The sequence below is a fragment of the Myotis yumanensis genome, unplaced genomic scaffold (assembly GCF_028538775.1).
Source record: "Myotis yumanensis isolate MYYU_CA2020_CCGP unplaced genomic scaffold, mMyoYum1.0.hap1 SCAF_1, whole genome shotgun sequence".
NCBI lineage: Eukaryota > Metazoa > Chordata > Mammalia > Chiroptera > Vespertilionidae > Myotis > Myotis yumanensis.
Window position 1 is genome coordinate 1,157,419 of NW_027223752.1, and position 27,956 is coordinate 1,185,374.

Consider the following 27,956-nt stretch of genomic DNA (forward strand, 5'->3'; position numbering starts at 1 on the left):
CCGGTGGTCAACAGCGCCAGCTCTCTGGGCACCGGGGTCCATGCGGCTGCTGATACCACTGTCTGTGGGGCACGAGCCTACGCCCCTGTCACAGGTCCTGGGACACTGGGATCGCGGGGAGCTCAGGCCCCGCCCTCCAGGCCCCGCCCTCCAGGCCCCGCCCCCGAGCAGTCCCCGCCCCCTGCGAGCCCCACCATCCCGGGTGCCCTGGGCGCTCTCCTCCGCAGTCCCGGCTCCCGCCGTCCCCAGAGCCCCCCGAAGTCCCCGGGCTCCCCCGCAGCCCTCTCTGCCCCCTTCCCCCGGGCCCCTGGCAGCATGGCGCGCGCGGCGGGCCCCGAGCGGCGGCTCCTGGCCATCTACACGGGGGGCACCATCGGGATGCGGAGCCACCGCGGCGGTGAGTCGGCGGGCGGCCGGGAGGGGCGGCCTCCGGTCGGCGGGACGGGTGGTCCCAGCCGCGGACCGAGCCCCTCCGGCCCAGGTGCCTGCACCTGGAGGGCAGGGAGCGTGCGGCCAGCGCGTCCTGCCGTGACTGCCCGGCCTCGGGGTGGGAGGCGGGGCCGGGCACCCGTCGCCCCTTCCCCGGGCCGACCCTCCGGCGGGCGGGCCTGTAGGGCTGCGGGCGCCTCTCGAGGACCTGAGCGCTGTGATGCGGCCCAGCCACCCTGTTGCTCTGAACTCCTGGCCGGCCTGGGGGCTCTGACCCTTTTGGGGAGGTCAGCGTGCAGGGGGCTTGGGGGGCTGTGTCTCGTCTGCCTGTGGCCTAGGCCTGACCGGAGTCAGCAGGGGTGGCCGCTCTGTGTGGGGCGAGGGCCGCCAGGGCTCCCAGTCCCAGCCAGGGGCTGCCTTCGGGAGGGAAGAGCATCGCTGTCCGGTTCCGGGGCGGCAGGCTCCTCTGGGCGCCCTGACGGGCCTGTGGGGCCCCTCCCCGGGCGGGCAGGACAGCCCTCAGCCTCATCCTCGAGCCCCTTCCCCCTCCTGGGCTGTCCACAGATGAACTGTCCCTCCGGAGCCCCACTTCCCAGGGCGCTGTCCTCTGCCACCTCCTCCCGCTCCCCAGCTGCTCCCCCACGTGCCGGCCACACCTGGGTCGGCCCCACACCCGGCCCTGGGCGTCCTCCCAGACCCTCTCCCAGCAGCCTTTCTGGGGCCTGGCTCCCTGCCTCCCTGCCTCAGCGCTAACTCAGCACCCCCACCCCCCTCACCATCACCAGATCTAACGTTCTCCTTTGCCCTGGCCAGTCCGTGGGCCACTGCCTGTCCCTTCCTCCCTCCTTCCCCACGCTGCCCACCGAAGCAGCCCCTCAGGCCCTCTGCCCTCTGCCCTCCGACGGTGCTTCCCGGGCCTCCGGCCCTGTTAGTCCATCCGCCACACGCGATGGTCACTTCACAGACATCCTCAGGGCGCCCAGTGACTGGGCCCTGTCGGAGGGGCTCGGGCTCTGGGACAGGGTGTCCGCATCCCAGCCGAGGTTCCCCGGGCGGCCCGGAGCCTGCTGTCCGCTGCTGTGCCTCCTGCATCCCAATCTGGACAGTTCGCCACTGGTGGACGCCAGGCGGGCCGCGCCACACTCCCACCACAGGGCTGCTGGGCCCTCAGCTTGGACCTTAAACCAGCAGCCCCGGGACTGGGGTGGTCCCAGAGGAGCCCGCGGGCACCTGACTGCCGGACCAGCCTGTGTCTGGGAGGGCTGGGGAGAGAGGCCGCTGCTCCCTTGAGGGCTGGCCTGCCCACTTGTCTGGGGCCGGCCCCCTGTTGTCCCCTCCAGGCTCAGAGCAGCCAGCCTGTCCCAGCCAGCAGGGACACCGGCCTTCTGAGCCCTGGGGTCTCAGAGCAGGCACCCCAGCCTGGCCCACTGGGATCGCGGCGGCGGTGTCTTCGCTCCGAGCTGAGGGCTCTGCCCCAGAAGGAACCAGCCACTGGGCACCTGTTCCCGTGCCTCCCGGCTGCTGCCAGACCCTCCCCCTCAGGAGGCAGTGGTGGCCCAGGCGGAAGGCCCCGGGGGTGAAGGAGGGGAGACCTGAGCCTATCCCTGCCGACCCCCTAGGAGAGGAGCAGCGAGGGCCCGGTGCCCCTGACCCGCACTGAGGTGTCTGGCTGTCCTCAGACACGGGTGGCGTGGACCTTTCCATGTCCAGGGCAGAGTTGGCCCGGTGGGGGTGGGGGGTGGAGGGGGGTGAACTTGGGACTGCAGGCCCCCCGCCCGGCGTTCCCTCGGATGGTGTCGGTGTCAATGATTAACTGGCCGGGCTGCTGACGTGGGCTCTGCCCCCGGGAGGTCGGGAGGTCAGGAGGGAGGTGGCCTGGCCTCAGCAAAGCTGTCTGGATCGTCACTGTCGAGGGCACTTCTGCGCCTGCAGGTAAACAGCAGCTGTCAGGGCACATGGCGAGGCCAAACCGTGCCAAGGTCAGGGCAGCGAGGGGGGTGAGGGGGCAGAGGAGGGCTTAGGTGCAGCCCCTGCAGGGATGGGCTCTCTCCCAGCAGGTGGGCTGGTCATGTGACTGCTGCCCTGGGATCTTATTGAGGGATCTTTAATGTGTGTATCTGTTTTTATTGCGTTTTAGAGAGAGGAAAGGAGGAGAGAGAAACATCAATGAGAGAGAAACATCACTGATGGGCTGCCTCCCGCATGCCTCACACTGGGGATCGAGCCCGCAACCCGGGCCTGTGTCCTGACTGGGAATTGAACTGTGACTGTGTAGATGCATTTGTTTGTTCCCCCCACGTCCTACGTGGATCAGGGTTCAGGATCTGGAAGAGGAGCCGCACACAAATGAAAGAGACGAGACAAGAAATAATAATTTGGAAATATTGGGGGGCCAGGCGGGCAAGTCCAACTCAAGGGGAAGGACTTCCCCTGGTGCTCTGGCCTCTCAACCTTTTACTGGTTTGGGATCCACCCATAGCCCTTAGGCAGGCAATTTCCAGTAACAGGCAGACTAGCCCATCAGCAAGGATTTACACAATAATAAATGGGGAAGTTGCTTCAGCTACCATTGTCTGGACTAACAGTGGGTGCACAGCCCTGACCTTTGCCAGGGCTTCAAGGGTCACCAGCCTCCCGGGTTCCTTGTCCACACCTCTCTGCTAGAGAAGACAATAGGTGGCTTCCAACATCTCCCCCTTCTCTTTTCCTTAAAAAATCTTGAAAAGTGAATGCCACCTAAAAGGGTTCGAGTCCTTTTAAGACTCTTCATTCTGCATCTGCAGACTAGAAATAAACATGAGAACAAAAATGAGACAAGCAATAGTGGTTATACTGAGAGGCAGATGAATCAGTCTGTAGTAAGTTTCTTTCCGGCCCAACTTAGGAGCAGAGGGTGCAAGGGGAGGAGCTCTGTCCTCCTCGGCCTCTCTTAAAGGCTCTAGCAAATGAAATACCGTGTCCCACAAGGGGAAACAGTTTGGAGGCAAGTTTTCCCCCTGCTGCTGACCTTTTTTTCAAGTTCTGACCAACTTTTTGGCAAACATTCAAGATCTAATGTACCTTCTTCAAGAAACCAAGGGTTATGTTCTATAATAACATGCAAAAGCTGTAAGAGATTACCTTCTGAAACTTAAACTCCTTAAGCATGCAAACCAAAAGCCTTCAATAAAGTTTCTTACTTTTTAAGCCGAATTCTGCCCCACCCTACTTACAGGTCGTGATTCTGCAGCTGATCGTGGGCTTTGCCTGCAGTGAAGTATCTCCCCGCCTATACGGTGAATTCTTCCCCACCTTTGCGGTGAATCTTCGTTTTTCCGCTCTAGTGAAGTCTTCTCTTCCAGATGTCCCGCTGAGGCGCCAGATGTGTAGAGTTGTATGTTTGTTCCCCCCACGTCCTGCGTGGTTCAGGGTTCAGGATCTGGAAGAGGAGCCGCACACAAATGAAAGAGATGAGACAAGTAATAATTTGGAAATATTGGGGGGCCAGGCGGGCAAGTCCAACTCAAGGGGAAGGACTTCCCCTGGTGCTCAGGCCTTACCAACCTTTTACTGGTTTGGGATCCACCCAAGCCCTTAGGCAGGCAATTTCCAGTAACAGGCAGACTAGCCCATCAGCAAGGATTTACACAATAATAAATGGGGAAGTTGCTTCAGCTACCATTGTCTGGACTAACAGTGGGTGCACAGCCCTGACCTTTGCCAGGGCTTCAAGGGTCACCAGCCTCCTGGGTTCCTTGTCCACACCTCTCTGCTAGAGAAGACAATAGGTGGCTTCCCACATGTGACTGCCTGGTTCATAGGTCGTCGCTCAGCGTGGAGCCACGCGGCCGGGCTCATTGAGGGAACCCTAATGACCAGGTATTACACCAGTAGGAGAGCTTTCCCGGAAAACAGCTGCTTTGTTTTCCATGTAGAAGTTTTTCTAAGAAAAAGGGTCCATGGTCAGGCCTGGGATCCAGCGCACCTCAAACGACGAGCCGTTTATGGGAAACAAGAACGTGGAGGAAGCGAAGCCCTCTGTTTCCAGCGCTAACAAGCAACACAGGCTGAGAGGAAAGGGCCCCTGTGGGCTGGGCCCCCTGACACAGTGGCCTGGGAGCCGGCTCGGCCGGACCAAGCGGGGCTGGACCCGTGGCCTGTGCGCCTGGCCACCCGCTGCACCCGGTCAGTGCACCTTCCAGGTGGTGGAGACCAGAGAACATACTGCCCTGGTCCTAAGGCCAAGCTGTTGGGACACATAACAGGACGGAAACTGGTGCCCCCCCCCACCCCCTCAGGGTGAGGAGGGAGCAGACGGGCCAGAGCCGCGGGAAGGAGGGGCATGTGGGCCGCAGAGGGCCTGGGGTGGCGGCTGAGGGGTGGGGGCCTGAGCTCAGCTGCTGACCGCGAGGGAGGGAGCGGACTGGCCCCGAGCCCCAAAGACGGACCCTCGGGGATCAGGTGAGCGGGCTTCCGGGCTCCTTAAGGGGAGAGATGAGCAGAGGAGGTCAGAGAGGTTCGAAGCGTGAGGACTCGACCTGGCGTTGAAGGCAGAGCCAGGGGCCCGGGCCTGGGTGCTGGGAGCCGGAGAAGCCGAGAGTGGCGGGTCAGAGGCAGCCGGGACAGTGGTCCGCACATGGGACCGGATTCTGACAAGAACGAGGGAGCCGGGACACAGTCCCCACCACTCCCCGAGCCGCGAGGCAGCAGTGGTGCTGTTTTACGCAGCCCGGCTCGGGGCAATTTGTTACACAGCAGCGGGGACTGATACACCCAGCAGATGCGAAGGCTGGGAGCAAGCCTGTCACCGGGGAGTGACCGCTGACCGTGGTCCTGAAGGTCTTACATGTTCCAGCCAAGGATACTTCTCGGTGGGGGTGGGTGGAGACCTTGTTGTCCTTGCTGCTGAGTCCGGTGCCCTTGGCAGCCGAGCACATGGGAGACGCCCAGCAGAGCCTCAGCGAGGAGTGACTGCCCGAGGGCGCGGTGCCTGGAGGGAGCAGCGTGGGGCGGAGGCCTGTGCTGAGGAGTCGTGTCTCCAGGAGGCACACTGACCGCTTAGGGCAGGGGTGGGGACCCTTTTCCCTGCCCAGGGCCGTTGGACACTTGTAACGTCACCCTCGGGCCACACAAAATGATCCACTTAAAAAGGAGCCTGCTCTATGCGGTCAGACATTGAACTAACCCCTGATGCCGTGGCGGGGCTGGACACCCCCACCCCTATTTTAGGGTTTGCCTAGAACCCGGTGCCCTCTCTGCCAGGGCCTCGGTAGAAGCATGTTTCTGGGGCACGGAGGCTGTAGGCGGAGGCCTGGGCTGGACCCTGGAGGGGTGGCACACAGCCCAGCAAGGGAGCAGAGGCCATGGAGGGCATGTGGGAAAGGCACCAGGGCCTAGGCATCATGGAGGGCTTCCTGGAGGCAGTGCCCTGAGCTGGGGTGAAGCACCTGACAGGCTGGAAGAGAGCTGGGGCTGAGAACTTCCTGGCAGAGGCAGGAGCGTGTCTGTGGGTGCTCTGCGGAGTGGGGGCAGAAGAGTGGGCATCTGAGAGAGAGGCCACAGAGGGCCAAGGCCCAGGAGCCCAGGTGGGCTCACCTGGACACAGGGCCCTGGCAGCTGCAGGCCTGTCCACCTGGCCTCTGACTTCCCTGAGGCCCGAGCTCACCTGGGCCAGCCCTGCTCCCTGCACACGCCCCTGCCCAGGCCTGGCCCCCAGCGCAGGGCAGTAAATGCCCAGCACAGAACGGAGGGGCCGTGGCTGTGGGAGCTGGTGGTGGCTGCCAGCCCCTGACCCCCTCCCCCCCTGCAGTGCTGGTCCCGGGGAGCGGCCTGGCCGCCGTCCTGAGGACACTGCCCATGTTCCATGACGAGGAGCACGCCCGGGCCCGCGGCCTCCCCGAGGACACCCTGGTGCTGCCGTGAGTGTGGGCTCCCTCGGGTGCCAGGGGGGCGGCCGGCTGGCCAGGAGAGGGCCGTCACTCATGTCCACTTCCACGGCTTTAACCTGACCCAGTCCCCCTTGGAGAGCGCCTCAGACCCCACCCGCTGGGGTGGCCCGTTGGCCCCTCCTCCCACGTGAAGGCCCTGCTTCCCGGCTCTCAGCCTGGCTGCCTGGTGCCCTTCACGGCTCTCGGCCTGGCTGCCTGGTGCCCTTCACGGCTCTCGGCCTGGCTGCCTGGTGCCCTTCACGGCTGACAGGCGCGTGGGGAGTCGCCTCCTGGTCACTGACCTTCCTCGGCCGCCACCGCCTCCCAGGCCGGCCTGGACCGTCCCTCAGGGCTGTGCTCGGCCCTCTCAGCCCCACGGCCCTGCTCCTGGGAAGGCCGGGTGGAGGGGGGCGGGCCCTGTACTCAGGATGCGAGTGTGTGGAAGCGCAGACAGGCCTGGTGCAGAGGCCCTGCCTGGAGGGGAGCAGGTGGCCAAGGCGGAGTCAGTGGCACCGCCCTTCTGCCCCCGCAGGCCCGCCAGTCCCGACCAGAGGATCCTCTACACGGTGCTGGAGTGCCAGCCCCTCTTCGACTCCAGTGACATGACCATCACTGAGTGGGTTCAGATCGCCCAGACCATTGAGGTAGCGGGAGTGTGGGCGGGGCTGTGGCTCTGGGCGGGGCTGTGGGAGTGGGCGGGGCTGGGGTATGGGTGGAGCTGGGATTGTGGGCGGGGCTTCAGCGTGTGGGTGGGGCTGGGATTGTGGGCGGGGTTGCAAGATGTGGGCGGGGCTGCAGGATGTGGGTGGGGCTGGGACTGTGGGCGGTGCTGCAGTCAGGCAGGGCTATCGGGCAGCGCGCTCTGGGTATGTGGTGGGTCTGGGGCTTCAGGAAAGTGCCAGGCCCTTGGGTCACCTCCCAGCTGCAGAGCCTCTGAAGCCCTTGCCCCCCCTCATCCCGCCCCCTCCCCCGTGCAAGGAGAGGGTAGCTCTTTCCCGTGACAGACAGCGGTTCTGGTTGGTTCATGCGCTTGGTTTGTCCCAGTAGGAACCTGGGTCCGGGTGTGTGGCACCTGCCCGCAGACTGACAAGCCCACACCTGGCCCTTTCCCAGCTGTCCACCCCTCGCCCGCCCGCGAGGCAGGGCCAGGAAAGGGTGCAGGGCCCCGAGGGGTGTCTTGGCTCACAGCACGCCTTTCCGGAGGCCCGGGCGCCCTCCACCAGCTGTCCTCTCTGTTCCCCACCCCACCCATCCTGCACGAACCTGGTCCTGGCTCCTGGGGTGGGGCCCTCTCACCCTCCAGGCCCACTTCTCACTGCCCCCCAGGGGCTCACCACACAGGCTCCCTTCCCCGGCAGCCAGGGCCTGGCCCACAGTCACGGCTTGTCTCCTGCCTCCCCCTTCACTGTGAGCGTCTGGGCGGGGCGTGTGGCTGGGCCTGGCCCTTATGTCCCTGGATGGGGCCACCGGCTACCAGTGGGCATGTCGGGGCCCTTGTCCGGGGCAGTCTCCCTCCCCAGGGGCCTGCGCGCTGCTGAGCACATGCCCGCTGTCCTGGCTGCAGGGTCCAGCCAGGGCCTTTGGAGCCGGTCACCTGCCTGTGGCCGAGCCCTGTGTGGCCAGCAGATGGCGTCCCAGCCCGCCCTATGTCTCAGCTCTGCCATCCCCCGCCGGCTGCTGGTCTTTCCACCAGGGTCCCCTTGTCCCGAAACTGGGCCCCTCGCAACCACTCCGAAGCTCAGTCTTGGCGGCCCTCCAGGAGGTGGTGGCCGGAGGCTGTCCCCGCAGCCATCCTCACTCCTGCCGAGCTGGCCAGGAGGGCTGTGCCTGGAAGGACCCTTCCCCACTGCCCGCCGGCACCTGCCCGCCTGCCCACATCCCCTGCCGCTCCCAGTGCTGCCTGTGCCCATGCCTGGCCCACCCGCTGGACAGCCAGGCCCAGGGCTTGCTCCCCGCACCCTCCTGCTGCCCTGGGGCCGTTGTCACTCAGCACAGGGCGCTCTGAGCTGGGTTCTGGCCGGTCCCCCACTGACCAGTGTTCTCGGGAGTCCTGCCTGGGCCTCCCCTCGGGGGGACACTCCCGGGAAGCCGAGAGGGGGCCCTGCTTGTCCTCGGGGGACGTCCACTGACCCCATCACGGTGGGCTCACAGCAGGAGCCAGGGAAGGAGCCATCCTGGGGCGGGGGGAGCGGGGCCGGGCCTCAAGGCCAGGTCGCCGGCGCCCACCCAGCCCTGCTCTGTGTCGGGCTCTTCCGGTGGCCGGCGGTGGAGGGGAAGGCTCCCGCTCCCAGGAGGAGGCCACAGCCGCCGCGGGGCCCCGGCTGAGCGAGCCCCCTCCGCAGACACACTACGAGCAGTTCGACGGCTTCGTGGTCATCCACGGCACCGACACCATGGCCTTCGCCGCCTCCGTGCTCGCCTTCGTGCTGGAGAACCTGCAGAAGACCGTGGTCCTCACGGGCGCCCAGGTGACCGGGGGCAGGGCCCGAGACCAGGCCTTCCTGCGGCCGCAAGGGAGGCTGCCGGGCCAGGCACCCCGCTCCGGCTTGGGCCTGCTCCCAGGGCGTCTGTCAGGGCCGGTCCTGCCCGGGGCAGCGAGGAGCATGGTGCCCTCGGGACCAGGGGCTGGGCTGGGCAGTGGTGAGGTCCCTGCGGGTGGCAGGAAGGCAGGCGGGAACCTCCCAGTGTGGGGACCAGCGGGGGCAGCGAGGGGAAGGGCTGTGCTCGGCCAGTAGCATCATCAGGGGCAGTTCTCGGGGGGCAGGGCCCACAGACCCTGCTCCCCCCGCCTGAGCTGCCGGCCCCTCCGTCCGGTCCTGAGCCGTGGCCTTAGCTCCGTGCGCCTCTCCAGGTGCCCATCCACGCGCTGTGGAGCGACGGCCGCGAGAACCTGCTGGGGGCCCTACTCATGGCTGGCCAGTACGTGATCCCCGAGGTACCCCCCACCCCCACCCCGTGGCAGGGGCTCGGGCTCTGAGGGCTGCCCGCACCTGTGATTGACACGCACGTGCGCCGTGGGAGAGGGAGGGAGGGACGGTCGCCCATGTGGCCTTTGGGCGTGCTGCAGTGCGTGGGGTTCCCTCCAGACCTGGCGCCTTTCTGGTGCCCGTGGGTGAGCCCCCACGAGGCAGACAGAACCCGTGGTTCTGAGCCGGCCGTTCCCTCCTCAGCATCTGGCCCGGGCGTGTGGGCCCAGGAGTCATTCATGAGGTTCCTGCCCCCCACACGGCGGGGGGCCTTCACGGAGGGGCGGTCGGGCCCCTGTCACCCGCTGTCCCCCCCCCCCCCCCCCCCCCCCCCGCCGGCAGGTCTGCCTGTTCTTCCAGAATCAGCTGTTTCGGGGCACGCGGGTGACCAAGGTGGATGCCCGCAAGTTCGCCGCCTTCTGCTCCCCGAACCTGCCGCCGCTGGCTGTGGTGGGCGCTGACGTCATCAGTAAGCCGTGTGAGGGGAAGGGGTGCCATGGGCCGTAGGAGGGGCCTGCGGACCCTGCAGGGAGCTGGGTGGAGACGCTGGGCCGGGAGCACCCACCGCCCCTGAGCTGGGACGGCGCACCTCGGCTCTGCCCCGGGGCTGGGGGGGATAAGGGGGAGGGCGGGGGGGAGCCCGGGCCAGCAGTTAGCTGGAGGAGGAGCAGGTTTGGGGGATTTGCCCCTCGTGTGCGCCCCCCCCCCCCCCCCCCCCCCCGCCAACGGCCAGGTGGCCCCAGCCCAGGAGGCCCTCTCAGAGTCCGCGGCTCCGCCATGCACCGTGGTCCCAGGGCCCTTCGCTCTGTCCCCTGGGCCTGGGCAGCCCGCACCCCTGTCTCCAGCAGGTCATGTGTCCTGACCCCCGGGGAGGACACCCCACTTGCTTTGGGTGTGGGAGCTGCTCGACCAGGCTGCTGGGCCGAGCTCAGGGCCACCGAATGGCCCCAAAGGGTCCCCTAGACCTGCAGGCCCATGGTGTCCCCCACTGTCCGGGTCCGAGTGGGCCTGGCCAGTGCCTCCCCTCCCACCCACCCCCAGGCAGCCCCACGCCCCTGTGGCATGGGGGTCCTCCCCAGGGGCCTGGCCACCCCTGGCCCCGGCGTGTAAGGGACACCCCAGCCCACTGTGCCTGTGCTTCCTGGCGGAGCAGGGGCTCTGGAGCACCCGCCCCGCCCCCGCTGTGGCCCCTTCCCGGGGGGCGTTGGGGCCCTGGGGCCCCGCTCTGGGTGGGGCCGCTTCTGTGGGACACACAGGACCAGCTCTTCTGGTTGGTCCGCCTGCCTGAGCGTCCGGCCCTTGGAACAAGGAGGTGGCCTCGCCCACACGGCCTCTGCCCCTGCGAGGTGGAGCCCGCGGGGTCTGCAGGGGGGAGCCCTGGAGGCCTAGGGTGCAGCCCCTGCAGGGACGGGCTCTTTCCCAGCAGGCGGGCTGGTTGTGTGACCCTGAACGCCTTCAGATCTGAGGTCAGGACACAGCCGTGGGGTCAGGCACAGTGACGGCGGGCCCCTCTGCCAGGGGCTCACGGCGTCACGGCAGGAGGGCCCCATGGTGGGACCGAAGTGGAGAGGGGCAGGGCCACATGGGGGGCATTGACTTGGCCCCGAGCCCCGACTCCCATTCCCGAGCTCTGACCTGCACTCCCACCGGGCCCACCCCGCCCATTTCTTCCCGGGGCCTCCCGGGGGAGTGAGGCCCAGAACATGTCAGTGCACCTCACGCCTGTGCAGCACTCCCAGGGCTCCGGGGGCTGGGGGAGGGTCTTCCTGCTTGCTGAGAGCTGGAGCAATCCAGGGGGCTTCCTGGAGGGGGTGGCACCTATGCTGGCGCTGACAGAAGGCCTGGCTTCCCTGCCCACGCTGGGTGGCGGCACTCAGCCCCTCCTGCCCGTGTGGGGAGACCCAGCCCAGCTGAAGAAGGAAGGAGCAGGGACCCTCCCCTGTGGGGGCTGAGTCACCCCTTATCTGGAGCTTAGGAGTGGAGCCTGGGGAGTGAAGCCGGCTGGCGGGCGAGGAGGAGTGCGCTGGGTCCTGGGGCCCCTGGCGCGGTCTCGCCAAGCCCAGCCAGGCCACGGGCACAGGACCACCTGCGCTGCCCGGTCCAGAGGTTCAGCGGGTGCAGGGCTGAGGCTGGCCCCAGGGAAGAGGCCCGCCGGCCCCCAGGCCCAGATCCCCGCTGGCTTCCCACCGGCTGGGCTGCCATGCGGGTGTGAGAACCCGGCCTCGCCCGCCCAGGCCTGTCCGGTTTGGCAGCTGCTGTTGAGAAACAGGGAGCTCTGCCCAGGCCCAGGGTGTGGCTGGCGGGGCCCTGGGTGGTTGGGGTGTGGGCACAGCAGCTGGAGGGCTACTCCACGGCTGGGCCCCTCCTCGGGTTCTGGTGTTTTCACTGCCCTCCCAGAGGCCCCGCAGGCGGAGGGCAGGGGGCTCAGGAGGCCGCGCTGAGCCGTGCGGGGGGCGCGGGGTGCTGCGGGCCCGCCCCGCTGGGTCCGAGGGGGTGGCCAGCTCCTGACCCCCCAGCTGTGGACCGCAGCTGTCCAGTGGCCGAGGCACGTGGTCCACACTGGGCCCCCAGGAGGCCTCGTCCTCTCTGTGGTGGGCAGCGCACCTGGCCGGGCGGGGACTTGGCCCTGTGGGCTCAGGGGGGTGGCCGTCTGTGCGGACGTGGCCATCTTTGTCTCTAAACCCCTCTGCAGCCATAACCCCCTCGTGGAGTCAGCCCCACCCGCCACTGTCTTATCTGCTCCCCCGCTGGGGCCAAGGGCCCTGAATTAAAGGCCGTTGGGTTGCTGCCCTGGCCCCGGGGTCTCCTAGCCTCTGCCCTCCTGGCCGCCCACCCTCCAGTGCCCCCTGCCCCCCCCCCCCCCAGCTCCCCGTGAGAGGGCGGCGTGTCTGGATGTCTCCCAGGTCGTTCTCACACGTGCATTGCTCTGGCGGGTACAGTGGGCACCGAGGCTGACACCACCCCGTGGGGGCGGAGGAGGCCAGGGTGGAGGTCCGAGAGCCCCGTCCCCTCCAGCCCCTGCCCTGACGCCGGCAGCCTCGGCCGGGCTCCCCCCGCTGGGCCTCCGTGTCCTGGGATGGGCGGGCCTCTCGGTGCCTGTGCCCGGGGTGGGCTCTAACTGCATCTAACCCAGCCGGGCTGCCGGGGCGAGAGGGGCTCCCGCTGGGCACCGGGCTCCTGGGGCTCGCAGACCAGACCCCTGCCCAGCCCCTCGCCCCCGGGGACCCCCGTGGTCGGTCCTGGCGGTGCAGTGGCCTTCAGACTGGAGACCCCGAGCCTCTGCATGGTGGCTTGAGGGGCACCGACCCCAAGCACCTGCCCCTCCACCCACAGGGCTGGGACGCCCGTCACCCACCCTGCCATGGGGAGCAGGTGGGCACACGTTAGGCCTCTGAGGCTTTGGGGTGAATCCGATGGAGGCTGTCTTTCCCCCACGGTGAGGGGTCCAGAAGACTCACTCATTCACTCATTCATTCACTCACTCCTTCACTCTCTCAGCTGTGGCGGGGTAGGTGCCGGTAGGGGCAGGTGAGGCTGTCTGTTCTGAGAAGGCCACCCCGACTTCCCTGGGGTCCCGGACAGCACACTTTGCTGGGGATCCTGCGGCTGGGCCCATCTGTTGTGCCTCCTGGCCTTTGCACCTGCTGTTCCTCCGCCTCAAATGCCTTCTCCCACCACCACCTATGCAGCCGCAGCTCAGGCAGGCCCCACCCCGGGGTCCTCCTCCCCCCGGGCCCTGTGCCCCGGGGACCTGGCACCCGCCAGGTATTGGTGAGCCCAGAACTGGGCGTCAGGAGGGCCCAGTGGCCGGGGGAGGCTCAGGGCTCTGGAAATGGCGGGGGGGGGGGGGACGGGGGGGAGCCAGCAGCACAAAGGGCCGAGGAGCTGGGCTGGGGTCTTGGCCCGAAGGTGGCTCCTGGGCCCCACGCGGCCCCTCTGCCCTCACAGTCAACCGGGAGCTGGTGCGGAAGGCGCGCGGGCAGGCCCGGCTGGCGGTGCACAGCAGCATGGAGCGGGACGTCGGCCTGCTGCGCCTCTACCCCGGGATCCCCGCCGCCCTGGTAGGTCCCGCCGAACCCCACCGAGTGCCCTCGCTCCCCTGCCCCAGGGCTCCCTGGTGCAGCACCAGCTGGCCCTGCCCGCCTGCCCCGCTGTCTGGCCCCCGCTGCACAGGCTGCTGGGCACCAGAAGCCGGCCCCAGGCAGGGCACCCCTCGTGCCTGGAGGGGTGTGTCCCGGGCTCGGGTGGGGGACCTGCACCCGCCCCCTCCTCGGGGCTTTGGGGCCCAATCTCACCTTTTGGGGATGTGGGCTTAGCTGCAAGGCCTTCCCCAAACCCCGGCTGCCGGGAGCCTCCCTGTGTGCGGGCGGCTGGGCGGATGGGCTAGGCAGGGAGGGAGGTGGGAGCCCCCTCTGACCCCTTCCCGTGGCCGGGGCATCCCCACACCAGCCACAGCGTCGCACACACAGCAGGGGCCAGGGTCCCGCTGGGAGGACTGGGTGGAGCGCCCGCCACCCTGGAGCACAGCGGCAGCGGCTGCCTCTGGCCGGTCACCCAGGACGCCCAGGCCTCACACCCCCCTCCCCGCAGGTCCGGGCCTTCCTGCAGCCGCCCCTGAAGGGAGTGGTCATGGAGACCTTCGGCTCCGGGAACGGGCCCACCAAGCCCGACCTGCTGCGGGAGCTGCGAGCGGCGGCTGCTCGCGGCCTGCTCATCCTCAACTGCACCCACTGCCTGCAGGGCACCGTGACCTCGGACTACGCGGCCGGCATGGTGGGCAGGGCCCAGAGGGGGTGGCGAGGGCACAGGGTGCAGCGAGCATGGTGGGCAGGGCTGGGCCTGGAGCGCGTGGGCGAGGGCACCACAGCCCTTTTCCTCCCCGCCCCCCCGCACCCCTCTGCAGGCCTTGGTGGGCATGGTGGGGGGGTGGGCCCGGAGGGGCTGGCGAGGGCACAGGGCCAGCTGGGCTGGGACCCACACCAGTTTACCGCCGCCCCTCCCCCACAGGCCTCGGCGGGAGCTGGCATCATCTCGGGCTTCGACATGACGTCCGAGGCTGCCCTGGCCAAGCTGTCGTACGTGCTGGGCCAGCCCGGGCTGAGCCTAGACGACAGGAAGGAGGTGCGAGCCCCTTGAGCTGTGGGCATGTCAGTGGGATCCTGAGGGCGGGCTGGGGTGTGACACGGGCAGACAGGGGAGGGGGGGGGGGGGTCCAGGGCTGTGTCTGCATTTGGAAAGGGGGCAGGGATACGGGCCTCCCATGCTCTGGGGTCCCCGCTCCCCACCCTTTGCCGACCCCCCATGTGTCCTTTCACCTTCTCGGGGAGCCTGAGGCCGGGCACACTCAGAGGCTCCCCAAACTGCCCCAGAGAGCCCCTCACACCCCCCAGGCAGCCCCAGGCACAGCCATCCTGGTTGGGCAGAGGCCTGGGCCTTGGGGACCCTGAGCGAGGAGGGGTGGAGGGCGGGCTGGCCTGCAGGGCCTGGTGCTCAGGCTGAAGGATGGAGCCCGAATGGAGGAGCCGCAGGCCCAGGGCGCCCCTCACCGCATGTCCACGGGGCGCTGGCCCGGGGCCGCGTCGAGGCCCACCCTCCTGTGCTCCCCCAGCTGCTGGCCAGGGACCTCCGGGGCGAGATGACGCTGCCCGAGGCGGACACGTGCCGGGCCTCCCCTCAGAGCAGCCTGGGACTCGGGGTGGCCCAGCTCCTCAGCCTCAGCCAGGTACGCCCGTGTGGGGGCGGGTCCGCGGGATGTGCCCGGTGCCGGCCACCAGGCACGGACCCAGGTCCCCTGTTTCCGGGGTCAGATCCACAGCGGGAGGGTTTGCGGGTTCATGGAGCAGCGAGGGAGGAGGCTGGGGCAGTGGGGGAGCCTCTGCAGTGTGTTGCTGGTGTGACTGTCGCTGGTGGGACTGTCGCTGGTGTGACTGTCGCTGGTGGGACTGTCGCTGGTGTGACTGTAGCTGGCGGGACTGTCGCTGGTGTGACTGTCGCTGGTGTGACTGTCGCTGGTGTGACTGTCGCTGGTGGGACTGTCGCTGGTGTGACTGTCGCTGGTGGGACTGTCGCTGGTGGGACTGTTGCTGGTGTGATTGTGTCGCTGGTGTGGCTGTCGCTGGTGGGACTGTCGCTGGTGTGACTGTCGCTGGTGGGGTGGTGCCAGGCTGCCATCGGTGCCGCTGTGGCCCTGGTGCAGGCTGCCTAGTGAGGTGGGCGTCCTGGGGGCTGGAAGGGAGGGGCTCCAGCTCAGGGGTCTCTCAGGCTCTGAGCACGGGCTCCACAGGGTGAGGCTCTAGGCCCCACGGCCTCGCCGGCCTCGAGCTCTCTCTCCTCCCGCTTCTCGGCCTGGCTGCTGGGACCAGGAGGGCAGAGGAGGGGGCTGGGGGCCAGGTCTGCAGGGGAGGCTGGGGCCTCCCTGTGCCCATTCACACACCCAACCTCGAGTGAAGTGAGACCTGGCCTGGGAGCCCGGCAGGAACAGAACATGCAGCCAGGGTGGCCCTGGTCACGCCCCGGGCCTCAGTTTCCCCTCAGCACGGCAGGGGTGGGCGGACCTGTCATGGGAGCTTTGGAGCTTTAACTGCGGCTCCCGTGGGTGGCGGTCAGATGAGGCCGGATGCGTGTGGCCTGTTATTAGGGTGGCTTTGTGGTCAGGCCCGGCCACAGGTGCGGGCTGAGCGTGGGCTGAGCGTGGGCTGGGCGTGGGCTGGGCGTGGGCTGAGCCTGGTGCCTGCCGCGGCCTCTGCTGGGACCCCTGGCCTCTGGCGTCGGGTGAGCTCCTAGATAGCCCACATTCCTGGTGCTGGGGCTCTGGGATGTGTGGAGCGGGGTTCTTTCCGGGGGCGGGGGGTGCTGGCTCCCTCCCCAGAGCCCCGAGCCTCGTGGTCACATGTCTCAGAAGGTGGTGCAGGAGGCAGGTCTCAGGGGCAGGGGCCTGGGCACAGCTGGTGAGGACAGAGCGGGTGGCAGCCTCCCACTGGACTTGCTCTGGGGGATGCTGAGAACCCCGGGTGAGGCAGTGGTCCCAGATGCTGCTTCCTCCTCCCCGCCCGCCCCCCAGGAGGCGGATGCTGTGCGAGACGCCCTGACCCCCAGCCTGGCCTGCGCCGCGGCCCACGTTGGCGACCTGGAGGCCTTGCAGGCCCTGGCAGAGCGGGTGAGCCCCCAGGGGGTGTGACCCTGGGCTGGGGGGGCAGGGTGGTCTTTCTGGGGCTCCATAGCGCCCCGTGCCGGGAGCCAGCTGCAGCAAAGGGGAGCACAGTGGCTGTGCCGGGCCCCACCCCGGGGGCACCCCGCCCCGCCTGTCCCTTTCTGGTGGCCCACCTCACCCTGCCCAGCCCTTCCGCAGTGGGGGACATGTCCTTACGTCACCCCAGGGCAGCGACCTGAGCCTGGAGGACTTTCAGGGTCAGACTCCGTTGCACGCGGCCGCCCGGAGGGGCCACACGGCGGCGGTGAGCCTGCTGCTGCGGAGCGGGGCGGCCGTGAACGCCCGGGACGAGGAGGGCCTCAGCCCCTTGCTGCTGGCCGTGAGGGGCAGGTACCGTGCACATTTGGGCCGGGGGGAGCCTGGACCCAGCTACTCCGGGGGCGGGGCAAGCTCTGGGCCAGCTGCACGGTGCCAGGCGCCGGGCTGGGTGGGCACAGGTGCCCTCGGACCGGCTCAGCCTGCCCGGCGGTGGGAGGAGTGCCTCCGAGTTGGGCCCACACCCCGTTTCCTAGAGGCAGGGGCCCGGCCTGGGTGTGTTTGGGGTGCCAGTGGGGTCTCCTCGAGGGAGGGGCAGAGAGCACCGGGCGGAGAGGCAGTGGGGTGTCCTGCCCGGCCGCAGGGCCGGCGCTGGGGGCCTCCGGACGCGCTGCCCGTGAGGGGCTGCACCTGTGGGGCTGCCCGGCTGACTCCCTCCGGTGGTCCGGCGGGCGGGCCGCGGGCCTGAGGGTGCCGCGTGCCTTCTCCGGCGTCTCCTCGCCCGCCCCAGGCCTGGCCTCTCTCCGGGGGCCGCCCTCACCTGCCCTGATGGACAGTCCAAACCCGGGGGTGGTGGCCCTGAGGTGACAGGGCCGGCAGGGGCTGGGCCGGGTGCTGTGGCTGCCCAGCAGGTGGGGCGGGGCCTGCTGGCGTCCCGGCCCCATTGCCCGCGTGTGCCCAGAGCAGCCCCAGACGCAGCTGTGTGCGCGTCTCTGTGAGCACGCATGAACATGTGTGTTGGGCAGTGACCTCAGCTTTGCTCTTCACCCCTGGGAAGTCTTCCTCCTCCCAGAGGCAGAGCCAGTCTTGCCGTGTCCATAGCCTCAGCCCCACCTCCAGCCCCCACCCCAGCCCCAGCCCCAGCCCCTCAGCATTCTCTGGGTGGGGTGGGGGGGCATGGGGCGTGCCTGCAGGTCCGGAGTTATTTCAGGGAGGGGCTCCGGAGTCTCAGGGCAGGCGGTGAGGGTGTGGGGCCTGGGCCCCCAGACTGTCAGGGCCCAGCCCTGGTGGCCTCCTCCACTGTGTGCCCTGGGCGGGGTGCATCCCCTGGTGAAGGGGTGAAGGGCTCCACCTTCTTCCCAGGCTCCTGTGAGCACGGAGCCCTCAGCACAGGCCTGGCGGTGGGCGGTGGGCAGTGGGCAGAGGGCGGAGGGGCCTGCAGGGTGGACCCCAGCGCCCAGGCGATCTGGCTGGAGCTCACAGGGGCGGGGATGGGTAGCACATGAGATCACCCCACCTGGGTCCCACCCTCCTCCCCACCCGCGCGGCTGTCACAACACCCCCCAAACCGGTCTCCCCGCCTCCTCCCCCTGCCCACCCTGCTGTGCCCTGGAGTGGTTCCGCAGGCTCTTTGGCAGCGTGGGGGGCGGGGGCTGGGGTCACTCTCCTCCCAGCCTCCTTGAGGGGAGGTGGCCGTGGGGTTCTGGTCGACCTGGATACTGTGGGGGAGGGGTCTCCGCCCTTCACTGCAGCGGCTGGGCTGCCCTGGCTTCCCGAGCTACACCCACCCACCTTCCCGTGGCCGGCTCAGCCCGGCTGGCCCGGGGACTCGGCCTCTGACACCTGTCCACACCAGGCCTGCTCCCCCAGTCCAACCCACGTTCGTCCCCTCCCCATCCCAAGGGCAGAGTCCGCCCCATTGACTCCGTTTCCCCAGGCCCAGCTCGGCCGGGGTGGGTGTGCCAGGGGGGTGGGCAGCTGGGCATGGGGACTGTCCCCCAGGTGGGCTGTCCCAGGTGCTCCCAGGGGTGCCACAGCCCCAGCATGGGGGGCGGGGAGACCTCAGAGGGCGAGGCAGGAGCTTCCCAGGGGGCTGGCAGGACCGCCCTGGGGAACCAGGATGCCCTGGACTCGCAGGGGCGTGGGGTCTGGTCTGGGGCAGGGGGCTCTTGTCCTGAGCGCAGGCCCGGAGCCCCGTGGTGTCTCAGCGCCCCTTCCCATGCAGGCACCGGGGCGCCATCGGGCTCCTGCGGGCGGCCGGGGCCTGCCTGTCGGCCCGGGAGCTGGAGGACGTGGGGACAGAGCTGTGCAGGTGAGGCCTGGGGCTGGGCAGGGAGGCAGGCCTGTGGGGGGGCGGCTGGTGGGGGCTTCGGAGCACCATGCTCGTTGCCTGCATGACTGACCTCCCAGCTGCCCGGAGCGACTACCACGGCCAGCCTAGGGGACAGGCACAGGGAGGGTGGGCCTGGAGGTCCTGGCTGAGGGTGCCAGTGGCTGCAGAGGGCAGGCCAGGGCTTCCTCCTTCCCTGGGACCCTCCCCAGGGTGCCCAGGCCCCATCGCTGCCCCCTGAGCCGCCAGCAGCTCCTGCGTCCGGCCGGGCTGCCCACAGGCTGGCCTGCGGGCAGTGGAGGCGGGAGGACGGACGGGGGCAGTGGGGAGGACAGCAGGGCGAGGCCTGTCCCGTGTGGCTAGGTTGGGGCACTGGCCGGGGCTGGGATGTGCTCCCCTGAAGCTCAGAGCCCGGGCCCAGGGGCTGAGATGACAGTGGGGTCTCGGGACGACGGGCGGGGAGTGAGGAGGGGCGAGCTGTCCGCTCACAGGGAGAAGACCCCCAGCTCTGCCCCCCTCACCCACCCCAAAGCCCCAGCTCCCCTCCAGCCCTGGCTTCAGGGTCGTGGGGGTCACGCCTGCAGGCTGACAGGCCCTGCCCCTGCCGCTCTGTCAGGGAGGAGGGTGTGCTGGGCCAGCAGATGGGGGTGGGCCAGGAGGGAGGGGCTCAGGCCGAACCTGTGCGGATTGAGAGGGACTTCTGGTGCAGGCTGCACCCGCAGGTGGGCCTTTTTGGCTTCACTGACAGATGGGGAAACCGAGGCAGGGAGCGGTTGGGTCAGCCAGGTCCCAGAGGGGATGGTGGGTGCACCCAGAAGTTACCCAGCACCGCTGTGGGGACTGCTGCGGGTTCCTGACTAGGAGGGGGTCACTAGGGCCGCTTTGGGGGGCTGCCCGCACCCCCAGGTCCCAGAGCTGGGGGTGGGCTCCTCCGAGAGGGCAGGGGTTTGGGGGTTGCCACCTGCCACCCGCCCCCTCCGCGGCAGGCAGGCCCCTCCGTGAGCTGCCCGGCTCACACTCCACCCCCCCCCCCCCCCCCCCGCCCCCGTCTGCCTCAGACTCTCCTGGGCCTGTAGGCCCCGCCCAGGGAGAGCCTGTTGTGAAATGTGAAACTGGCACGCAGCTCTCAGCACGGGGTGTGTACGTGTGCCCGGGCCTGCATGCCCGTGTGTGCGTGCGTGTGTGTGTGTGTGTGTGTGCACCCCTGACCTGAGTCATGGGCACCCGTGCTGGGTGAAACCAGACCCAGGCCGCCACTCCCCGCCTCCCGCCCCCGGGGCCGGGCCTGCTGGGTCAGCTGTTTGGCGTTGGCTCTGTACCGACGCTGCCGGCACCGGGCAGGCAGGTGGGCTGATGGCCGGCCGGCGACCAGCAGGCCCTGATGGCCCCCCTTGGCTCCCCTCCCAGGCTGGCCTCCAGGGCGGACGGCGAAGGCCTGCGGGCGTGGTGGCAGGCAGGGGCTGACCTGGGGCAGCCGGGCTATGATGGGCGCAGCGCCCTGCTCGTGGTGAGTGCCCACCGGGCTCCAGGACCACCGCCTCCTCCAGGAAGGCCTCCCTGAAGCTCAAGCCCCCTGCCCCTCCCACAAATGCCCACACTCTCCTGGTGGACACCCTTCACACTTGGGGGCCCGGGCAGGGGTGGGGAGGGATGACCCCCTTCCAGTGCCCGGAGCTGTGGGGGCGAGAGTGACACATGGGCCCTGTGTGCCTGGGTGGGAGGAGGCGGGGGCGGGGGGCCCCTGGGCTGGGGAAGGTTGGGTGGAGGCCAGGTGGCTGGTCAGTAACCCTTCAGCAGCTCCTCCCTCGGGCTCCCTCCTGCAGGCAGAAGCTGCTGGAAACATGGAGGTGGTGACTCTCCTGCAGAGCCTCCAGGGTGGGGCTGGGGCCCCGGCCCCGGGGCCAGTAAGTCCCCCCAGGCAGGGCCGACCACTCCCAGCTGTGTGGCCGGACCCCAGCGTGGGCCAGAGCCTCTCCTGTGGGCGGGCACCCACTGTGTAGGGGGAGGTGAATATGCTGGTGGGAGATGGGAGCAGTCAGGGAGGGCTGCCTGGAGGAAGGGCCACCTCAGACCTCCTGGATTCTGTCCTGTCAACAGCCCCTTGACACACCTACCACAGCCCTGGAGGGCCCGGCCATGGCCAAGCAGGTCCTCGAGGCCCAACGGTGCTCGGATGCCTCTGCTGCATGTCCTGCCCGCCCTGACCCACTTACCCCAGGGCCCCCCTGACCGGGTGCCCCCCTGCCTCCCAGGCTGTGCTGGCCAGGCCCCCGCCGACAGCCCACCCACACTCCCTCCTCAGCCTCTGGAAGATGCTTGAGGCTGGTGGATGTGTCTGGGCCTCGGGTGGCCCCTCCCGGTGGAAGCCTGGGCTTGTCCGTCCGCCCTGGGCCTCAGCAGACCTCTCTTTTCAGGAAGTGCTGCCTGGTGTCTGACCGAACCCGTCTGTGGTGGCATCAGCCATCCCTCCTGTGACCTGCAGGGGGGGTTGCGGGCCCCCCTCCCTGTGGCTCTGACTGGTGCCCCCCGCTGCCGGGACTCTGTCCGTCCTGAGACCGGCCTCGTGTCTGTGCTGGGCGGCGTGACAATAAAGTCTCAGGGACACTCCCTCTCGGGTCCCCAGAGCCTGTGCGTGGGTCTGTCTGGGGCCCCGCGCTGTGTGTGTGTGTGTGCGTGCGTGTGTGTGCGCGCGCATGTGTGTGTATGTGTCTCTGTGTGTTTGTCTGAGTGTGTGTGTCTGTATGTGTGTGTGTGCGTCTGTGTGTGTGTCTGTATGTGTGTGTGTGTGTCTGAGTGTGTGTGTGCGTGTGTGTCTGTATGTGTGTGTCTGTATGTGTGTGTGCATGTATGTGTGTGCATGTGAGTGTGTATTGTGTGTGTCTGTGTGTGTCTGTGTGTGTGTGTGCATGTATGTGTGTGCATGTGAGTGTGTATTGTGTGTGTGTCTGTGTGTGTCTGTGTGTGTGTGTATTGTGTGCGTGTGTATGTGTATGTCTCTCTGTGTGTCTCTGTGTGTGTATCTGTATGTGTATGTCTCTGTGTGTCTGTATGTGTGTATAGTGTGTGTGTATTGTGTGTGTATGCGTATGTGTGTCTGTATGTGTGCGTGTGTGTGCATGTGTATATGTGTCTGTATGTGTGTACGTGTGTGTGTGTGTGTGTGTGTGTGTGTGTGTGTTGGGTGGGGTGCGGAGGGGTGAGGCCCAGGCTCTGACGCACAGGGTGGTGACCAGCACCCCGGGTGAGACACTGAGCCAGCCTGCCCTGGGCAGCAGGAGTGCGCGCCAGGCCCTGCCGGGAGGGCCAGTGGTCCCCTTCCCCCACTGCCCTGTCTCCCCGCCTGCGGGCTGTTCCCTCCTCCAGACAACCTCTGCCCCATCACCTCCGTGGGAATCCTCATCCTTAGAGCTTGGAGTCACCTCCTCCAGGCAGCCCCCCCGCCCACGCGCGCTCCCCTCACTCTCCTGAGGGACCATCTCTCAGGTCCTCGCCTGCCTGCTGCTACCTGGTTTGCCCGGGGCCCTGCAGTGGGACAGCCCTTCCACGGGGTTCATTCCAGTCCCGATCTGCCCGGGGCCCTGACTCACTACTCACTGTGAGCCCCGCCGGCCAGGCCACCTGCCTGGGGAGCCAGAGGGGGTGGCCTGTGCAGCCCTGGTTCCGGGTGGGCAGATGGCTCACCGCCCCCCCCGCCCCCCCCCCCCCGCCGCACGCCCCCACAGGTGTGAGGTGGGCGGGCAGGCCCAGGCCGGTGGGCAGCTCCGTCCTCAGAGGCCCAGGTGGGACCGAGACCAGGCGTCTGGTCCCCGAGCAGGTCCTCTGTCCATCTACGTGGTCCAGTGGGGTGGGCACACCCCAGGCTCGGCCCCACCTGTGACTCTGCCTGGGTTGCCCAGGGGATCCCTTCCCCGCCCCCCCACACCCCCCCATCCCTCCCTGATGGGCCTGAGGAGCCGGGGGCTGCCTCCTTCCAGGTCCCCCAGCACCTGGCACCTCTTCAACTACCCACAGAAGGGGTCTCAGCTGTCTGTACATCTGTCTGTGCCCCCGGGTGGAGAGCCTGTGCCCTGTAGGTTTGGGGCAAAAGCATGAACTCAGAGCTCACCCTTGGCACCCGCCGTGCAGCTGGGGCCTCTCCCAGGTGGGCCAGGCCGGGGGCGGCGCCACCTGCGCCCCGAGGCTCCTCAGCCTGGTTCCCAGGCCCGGCTGGCCGCCGCCCAGATTCTCACCCAGTCCCGGTTGTGCCAGGGCCTTGCACAACCAGTGACGCCACGTGGGCACGGTGGGTCCTGGGCCTCTGCCCCACACCTGACGGTGGGGTGTGGGGGCCGTGGGGGGGGGAGGGGCTGGAGGAGCCCCGTGGCTGCTGGGGGGCTGGGACCCTCAGAAGGGTGGGGGCGGGCAGCCAGACAAAGGCCCGGTGGAGGCCCAAGCTGGGCACCCGTCCTCTCGGGCCGCCCCCCCCGCCCCCCCCCCGCCTCTGGCCCTGCTCCGAGGGGACTGGGGACGAGGGATTGTGAAAGCCGCTCCTGTCACCCCACAGCGCACCGCCCGCCCCGAGCAGGTGCTGGCCTGCTGGTGCGGAGCCCTGTCCTGGGATGGGTCCTGACAGCCGAGACGCCCACTGTCCTGCGTGCCCACGGAGGAGACACTGCCAGCCGGCCCTTCTCCAAGTGGGTCACGGGCGGCAGGGGCGGCTCGGCCAGCAGATCCAGGCGCTCCCCCTCGCCCCCAGGGCCGGCCGGCTGACCCCATTCTCGGGCCCCCACACTCGGGGACACAGAGTCCTACTGTCCAGGTGAGCGGCCCGGGCCCGGCCCACCTCAGAAAGCTGGGGGAGTTGCAGGGGCAAGTGGGAAAGTTCCTCAGGCTGTTTTGTGTCCAGAGCCAGGCCAGCTCCTGCGAGAATCCCCGAGTGGCCCCGGGGGCCAGGCTGGTGAGCAGGACACCGTGGCATGGGACAGCCCCGCCCAGACGATGCCACGTGCAGCTTATTTTGTCCGAATGCCCCTGAGGGGCCCTGGCCCAACCGCTTTACAGCTGAAGACGCGAGGCCCAGTGCGCACAGGGTCCCACGCTGCCCGTGGAGGCTGGCGATACGCCCGCCTGGCACTGACCGGGCCTCCTCAGCTCCTGGACGTGGAGTGGGGCTGGCCTGAGACGGGGAGCAAGGCCTGGCATGGCGAGGGCGGGGTGAGCGTGGGAGGCAGCCAGGGCCCCTCAGAGTGCCCGAGGGACCAGCCTCCCCCACAAGCTCACACCTAGCAATTCCCTCTGGGTGGGGCTTGGCTCCTGGCGGATCCCGTCCCGGCCTATCTCTGAATCTCTAGCGCCATCACCCAGCGCTTTCCATCATAAAGCCAGGCTTCTCAGCAGCCCTGCCCAGGCCGCCCCGCCTCCCCTCCGCTCACACCTCAATCCTCCCATCCCCTCTTCCTTCTCACCAGCCTCTCTGGTGTGGGAGACGGTGCAGGCAGGAGAGGGCGTGTAGGGGGGTCTGCCTGGGACTGGGCTGTCCCAGGGCTTCGAGCTGGGGATGGAGAGGGGGTTCCTCTGGCCCACGAGGTGGAGGTCTGGGGGCAGGAATGCCTAGGCTCCTCTTGATCACACACTTCTGTGACGATCCCCCCCCCCCGCCCCGCCCCAGCCCCTGATCCCACCACCGGGCCCGTGAAACCTCCGGGAGGTCGCTGCCCCTCTCTGAGCCTCAGTTTCCCTAATGTGCAGTCCCTGGACTTGGGCCCAGCCTCATCCCATGCAGCTACACCCCTGGCTCCAGGTGGCCAAGGGCTTTCGGGACCACCTCCTGGCAAGCTTTCTCTTCCCTAAAGCTTGAACCCCCTGTCCCCCCCCAACCCCCCGCCCGTGCGCCTGCCATGGGCAGCTCACTGTGACCGTCACCCTGGCCCCCCCTCCCCGCATCTCCAGGTGACCAGGAGGCCAGACCGCAGGGCATGGGGCATGGAGCAGTGTGTGTGTGTGTGGGGGGGGCGCATGGCTGGGCCCCTGTGGGAGGGAGGGGCAGGACCGGCGCCCAGTGTGGGTGCCGGGCTGGATTCGGCCCCCGCCCTCCCTCTGGGAAGACACGGGTCTGAGACCTAGAAACCTGCAGGCGCGCTCGCTACCTCTGGTTTCACTTTCTCTTTGTTCCCCTCCTCCCTTCCCACCGAGCTCCTTTGAAGTGAGAGGGACAGGGATGGGCGCGCAGCCCAGGCCCGGCCCCCGCCCACAGGCTGCGTCCTCCCGCCGGCCTCCCGGGCCCGGCGGCCTGTGTCACCCGCCCCCGCCCCACGCCAGACGGTGCGGGCGTGGCCCCCCCCCCCCCCCACCGGGAGCCAGACCCGGGGGACGCCAGGTGCGCCGGGCGGGGCCACGGCCGGTGAGTCAGGGCCACCCCCGCAGGGGCGCACCCGCAGGTACCGGCTGCATACGACCCCGCCGCGGGACCCACGGGCCGGCGGGAGCCTCCCCGCCCGGAAGAACCGGTCGGGCCAGCGCCGCGCGGGCGCATTCCGGGCGGGGGAGGGCGCCTCGGCCGTGGCTTAAAAGGCGCCGCCGTGCTGGCCTCCGCGGCAACGACGCACCGCCGGCCACGCGCAGGGACGTCAGGGGTTCGGGGCTCCTCGGACGGACGCGGCGCGGCGCGGCGCGGCGGGCGGGCCGGCCCCGGGCTGTGCTCCCCTGCGCCGTCGGGCTGTCGGGGCGCACGGAGCGCAGGGCGGGCCCCGGGCGGGTGGCGGGCTTCTCTCCGCAGCGCGGCGGCGGCGGATAGCGCGCCGGGGCCAGTGGTTCTCAACAGTTCAACAGTCTGTAGCGCAATTGTGAAATGTTTAGGACCACTAGCCCCGGCGCGCACGGCGGCGGCAGCGACACGGCGGCGCAGGCGACACCGACTGCTTAGGCGACACCGACGGCGCGTCCCGCGCGGCCCCGCTCCGCGCAGAGTCAGGGGCAGGGGCGCGCCGGATCCGCCCGTCTCCTCCGAGCTCGGTGTGGCGCGCCGGCGGCCCGGCCCTGGCCGAGGGGCGCGTGCTGCTGGGAGGCGGCCGGACGTGGGGATGCCCGGCGCTGGTGGCCACTGGACCGCGGGGAGCCGCCTGGTGCTGCGGCCGCCCCCGCCCCCACGCTCCTGGCGCGCTGCCGGCCGGGAGACGCCACCGCCGCCCTCCAGCGCCTGGAGCGCCCCACCCTTCTCGAAACTCCGCAGAATTCCCAGCCGGGACCTGGCGGTGGGCCCCGCGGAGGGAGGGCACGCCCTGGCTTCGGCTTCCCGAGCCGGCGAGGTGCGCTCCGCCCTCCCGGAGCTGGCGAGGTGCAGCCGGTGCCCCCCTGGCCGGGAGCTGGTCACCCCCGGGCGCTGGGAGCAGCTGGGATTGTGCGGACGGAGCCCGCACTTCCCGAGGGCCCTGGGGGCGCGCAGGCGTCGGGTGAGCGCGAATGAACGAGGGGTCCCTGGGACAGGGACGGGGTGCAGAGGAGGGCGGGACACCTGGTGTGACACCTGGTGGCCGGAGCCTGGGCTCGCAGCGGGCCTGGGGGCCTCCGGTGCTGTTTGGGGCTGGGCCACTGTCCGCGGTGGCTGTGCACGCTGTGACCCACGGAAATAAACACCTGATCCAACACCGAACCGCGTCCTGAGCCGCAGTCCTTCCTCCCTCGGGGGGCATCTCCCTTCTCATCCCCGAGGACCAGGCGGCCTGGCTCAGCCCTGCCTGTGGCTCTGGTCTCAGGAGGCCCCCACCCCTGCCACAGCGCCCCTCCGCAGGGAAGGGCTCCAGGACTCAGCAGACCTGCTCCCGCCTCCCCCCTCCCTTCCGCTTGGAGCAGCTGCCTCAGGGAGGGGAGGTGAGAGAGGGGAGGGGACCCGGCCCCCAGGCCCGGCAGCCCACTCCACCCTGCTCCCAGCCTCTCCCAGGCCCCCTGGCTGCTCCCCTCATGCCTGGCTGGGGCCCTGGTCCTCCGGAGGGGCGAGGCTGGAGGGTTAGGGTAGGAGGACCGAGGACCCCCCCCCCCCCGCCCCGCGCCCGCCCCCAGGGCCGGGAGAGTCCATGGGCTTCACATCCCAGCCCTGCTGCCTATGAGCAGGTGACCTGGCCAGTCCCTCCTCCCGCAGAGCACCCCCTCTCTCTGGTTAAAGGGAGCGGCACCCACCTCATGGGGCTACTGGAGGGTCCTCGGAGGTGATGCAGCCCAACCCCCAGATGCTGGCCTGGGCCCGAGCTCCCGTGGGAGGGCTGGTGGGGGAAGCCGGGTGGCAAGGGGGTGGCATCTCAAAAGTGTCCCCTCCAGTCCCGGGTCTCTGGCGGCTCCTGCTTGGCAAACACAAGCCCAGTCCTCCTGGGTCTTGGCCCCTGCATCCCAGCCTCTCCTGCCTTCACCCTGCGGGGCAGGTCCGCCTCCCTTCCTAGCACACGGGCTGCTGGCGTGGGGCTCTGCTCAGTGCACCTGCCCCGTCCTCCCCCTCCTGGCCCAGCCAGACCCCCGAGCTAAGCGGACGGGGGCCACGGAGATAGGGCCGACACGCGGTGAGCGGGACTCCCGCCTGCAGCTCCGAGTCAGTCCTGGAGCCCCGGCCAGGGGACAAGTGGCCCTCACTCCTGGGACTGCTCGTCTTTTCCGCCAGAGAAATAAACCTCTGTCCTTCCCAAGCCGCTGCTCTCTGTTCACATAGCTCCACCAGGCAGCCTCCGAGCCCGCGCTTCCCAAGCCGCTGCCTGGCGAGTCGCCCCGAGGGCTGGCGGGGCTGCTGGGCTAGGGAGGCACCGGGCCGGGTGGGATCCGGGATCCGAATCTGCCCCAAGTCCAGGGTGACAGGCCTGAGGCCTGAGGCTGAGGGGCTAGACCTCAGCCAGAGAACAGGGTGGACGGAGGGGACACAGGGGATGCCCTGCGTCCTGCTGGCCCTCCGGTCCTCAGCTGAGGAGCCCCCAGTGGGCACAGCCTCCCTGCCGGGCCCGTATGCCCTGGCCACCCGTGAGGGCTTACGCCCACTGCCGCCACTGCCGTCCACTTGCCACTGTGGGAGGAGAACAGGGGATGGCTCCTCACTTTCTCCACACCCCCAGTGACAAGTGAACCCTGAGAAAACAGACCTGTCCACCTGGGAGGGCCCGGGCCAGCCGGGACCTGGCTGAGCTTCT

General features: G+C 68.9%; 1 protein-coding gene across 3 annotated transcripts; it reads left to right on the forward strand.

Annotated features, from left to right (window-relative positions):
• The first annotated feature begins 236 nt into the window (after positions 1–236).
• On the forward strand, positions 237–21,425 carry ASPG (asparaginase). 3 transcript variants are annotated; one of them, XM_070412012.1, is made up of 16 exons: positions 237–397; positions 6,218–6,326; positions 6,868–6,979; positions 8,678–8,803; positions 9,187–9,270; positions 9,644–9,770; positions 13,250–13,362; positions 13,892–14,074; positions 14,309–14,422; positions 14,910–15,023; positions 16,362–16,457; positions 16,678–16,841; positions 18,712–18,798; positions 20,224–20,323; positions 20,640–20,720; positions 21,231–21,425. In XM_070412012.1, the coding sequence occupies exons 1-16, from the start codon at positions 316–318 to the stop codon at positions 21,249–21,251; spliced, it is 1,713 nt and encodes a 570-aa protein (XP_070268113.1). In that variant the 5' UTR covers positions 237–315; the 3' UTR covers positions 21,252–21,425. The 3 variants fall into 3 exon arrangements, with proteins under 3 accessions (XP_070268113.1, XP_070268122.1, XP_070268129.1); XM_070412021.1 differs by having other exon boundaries at positions 9,662–9,770; XM_070412028.1 differs by lacking the exon at positions 237–397 and adding an exon at positions 4,767–4,869.
• The last annotated feature ends 6,531 nt before the right edge of the window (positions 21,426–27,956 follow it).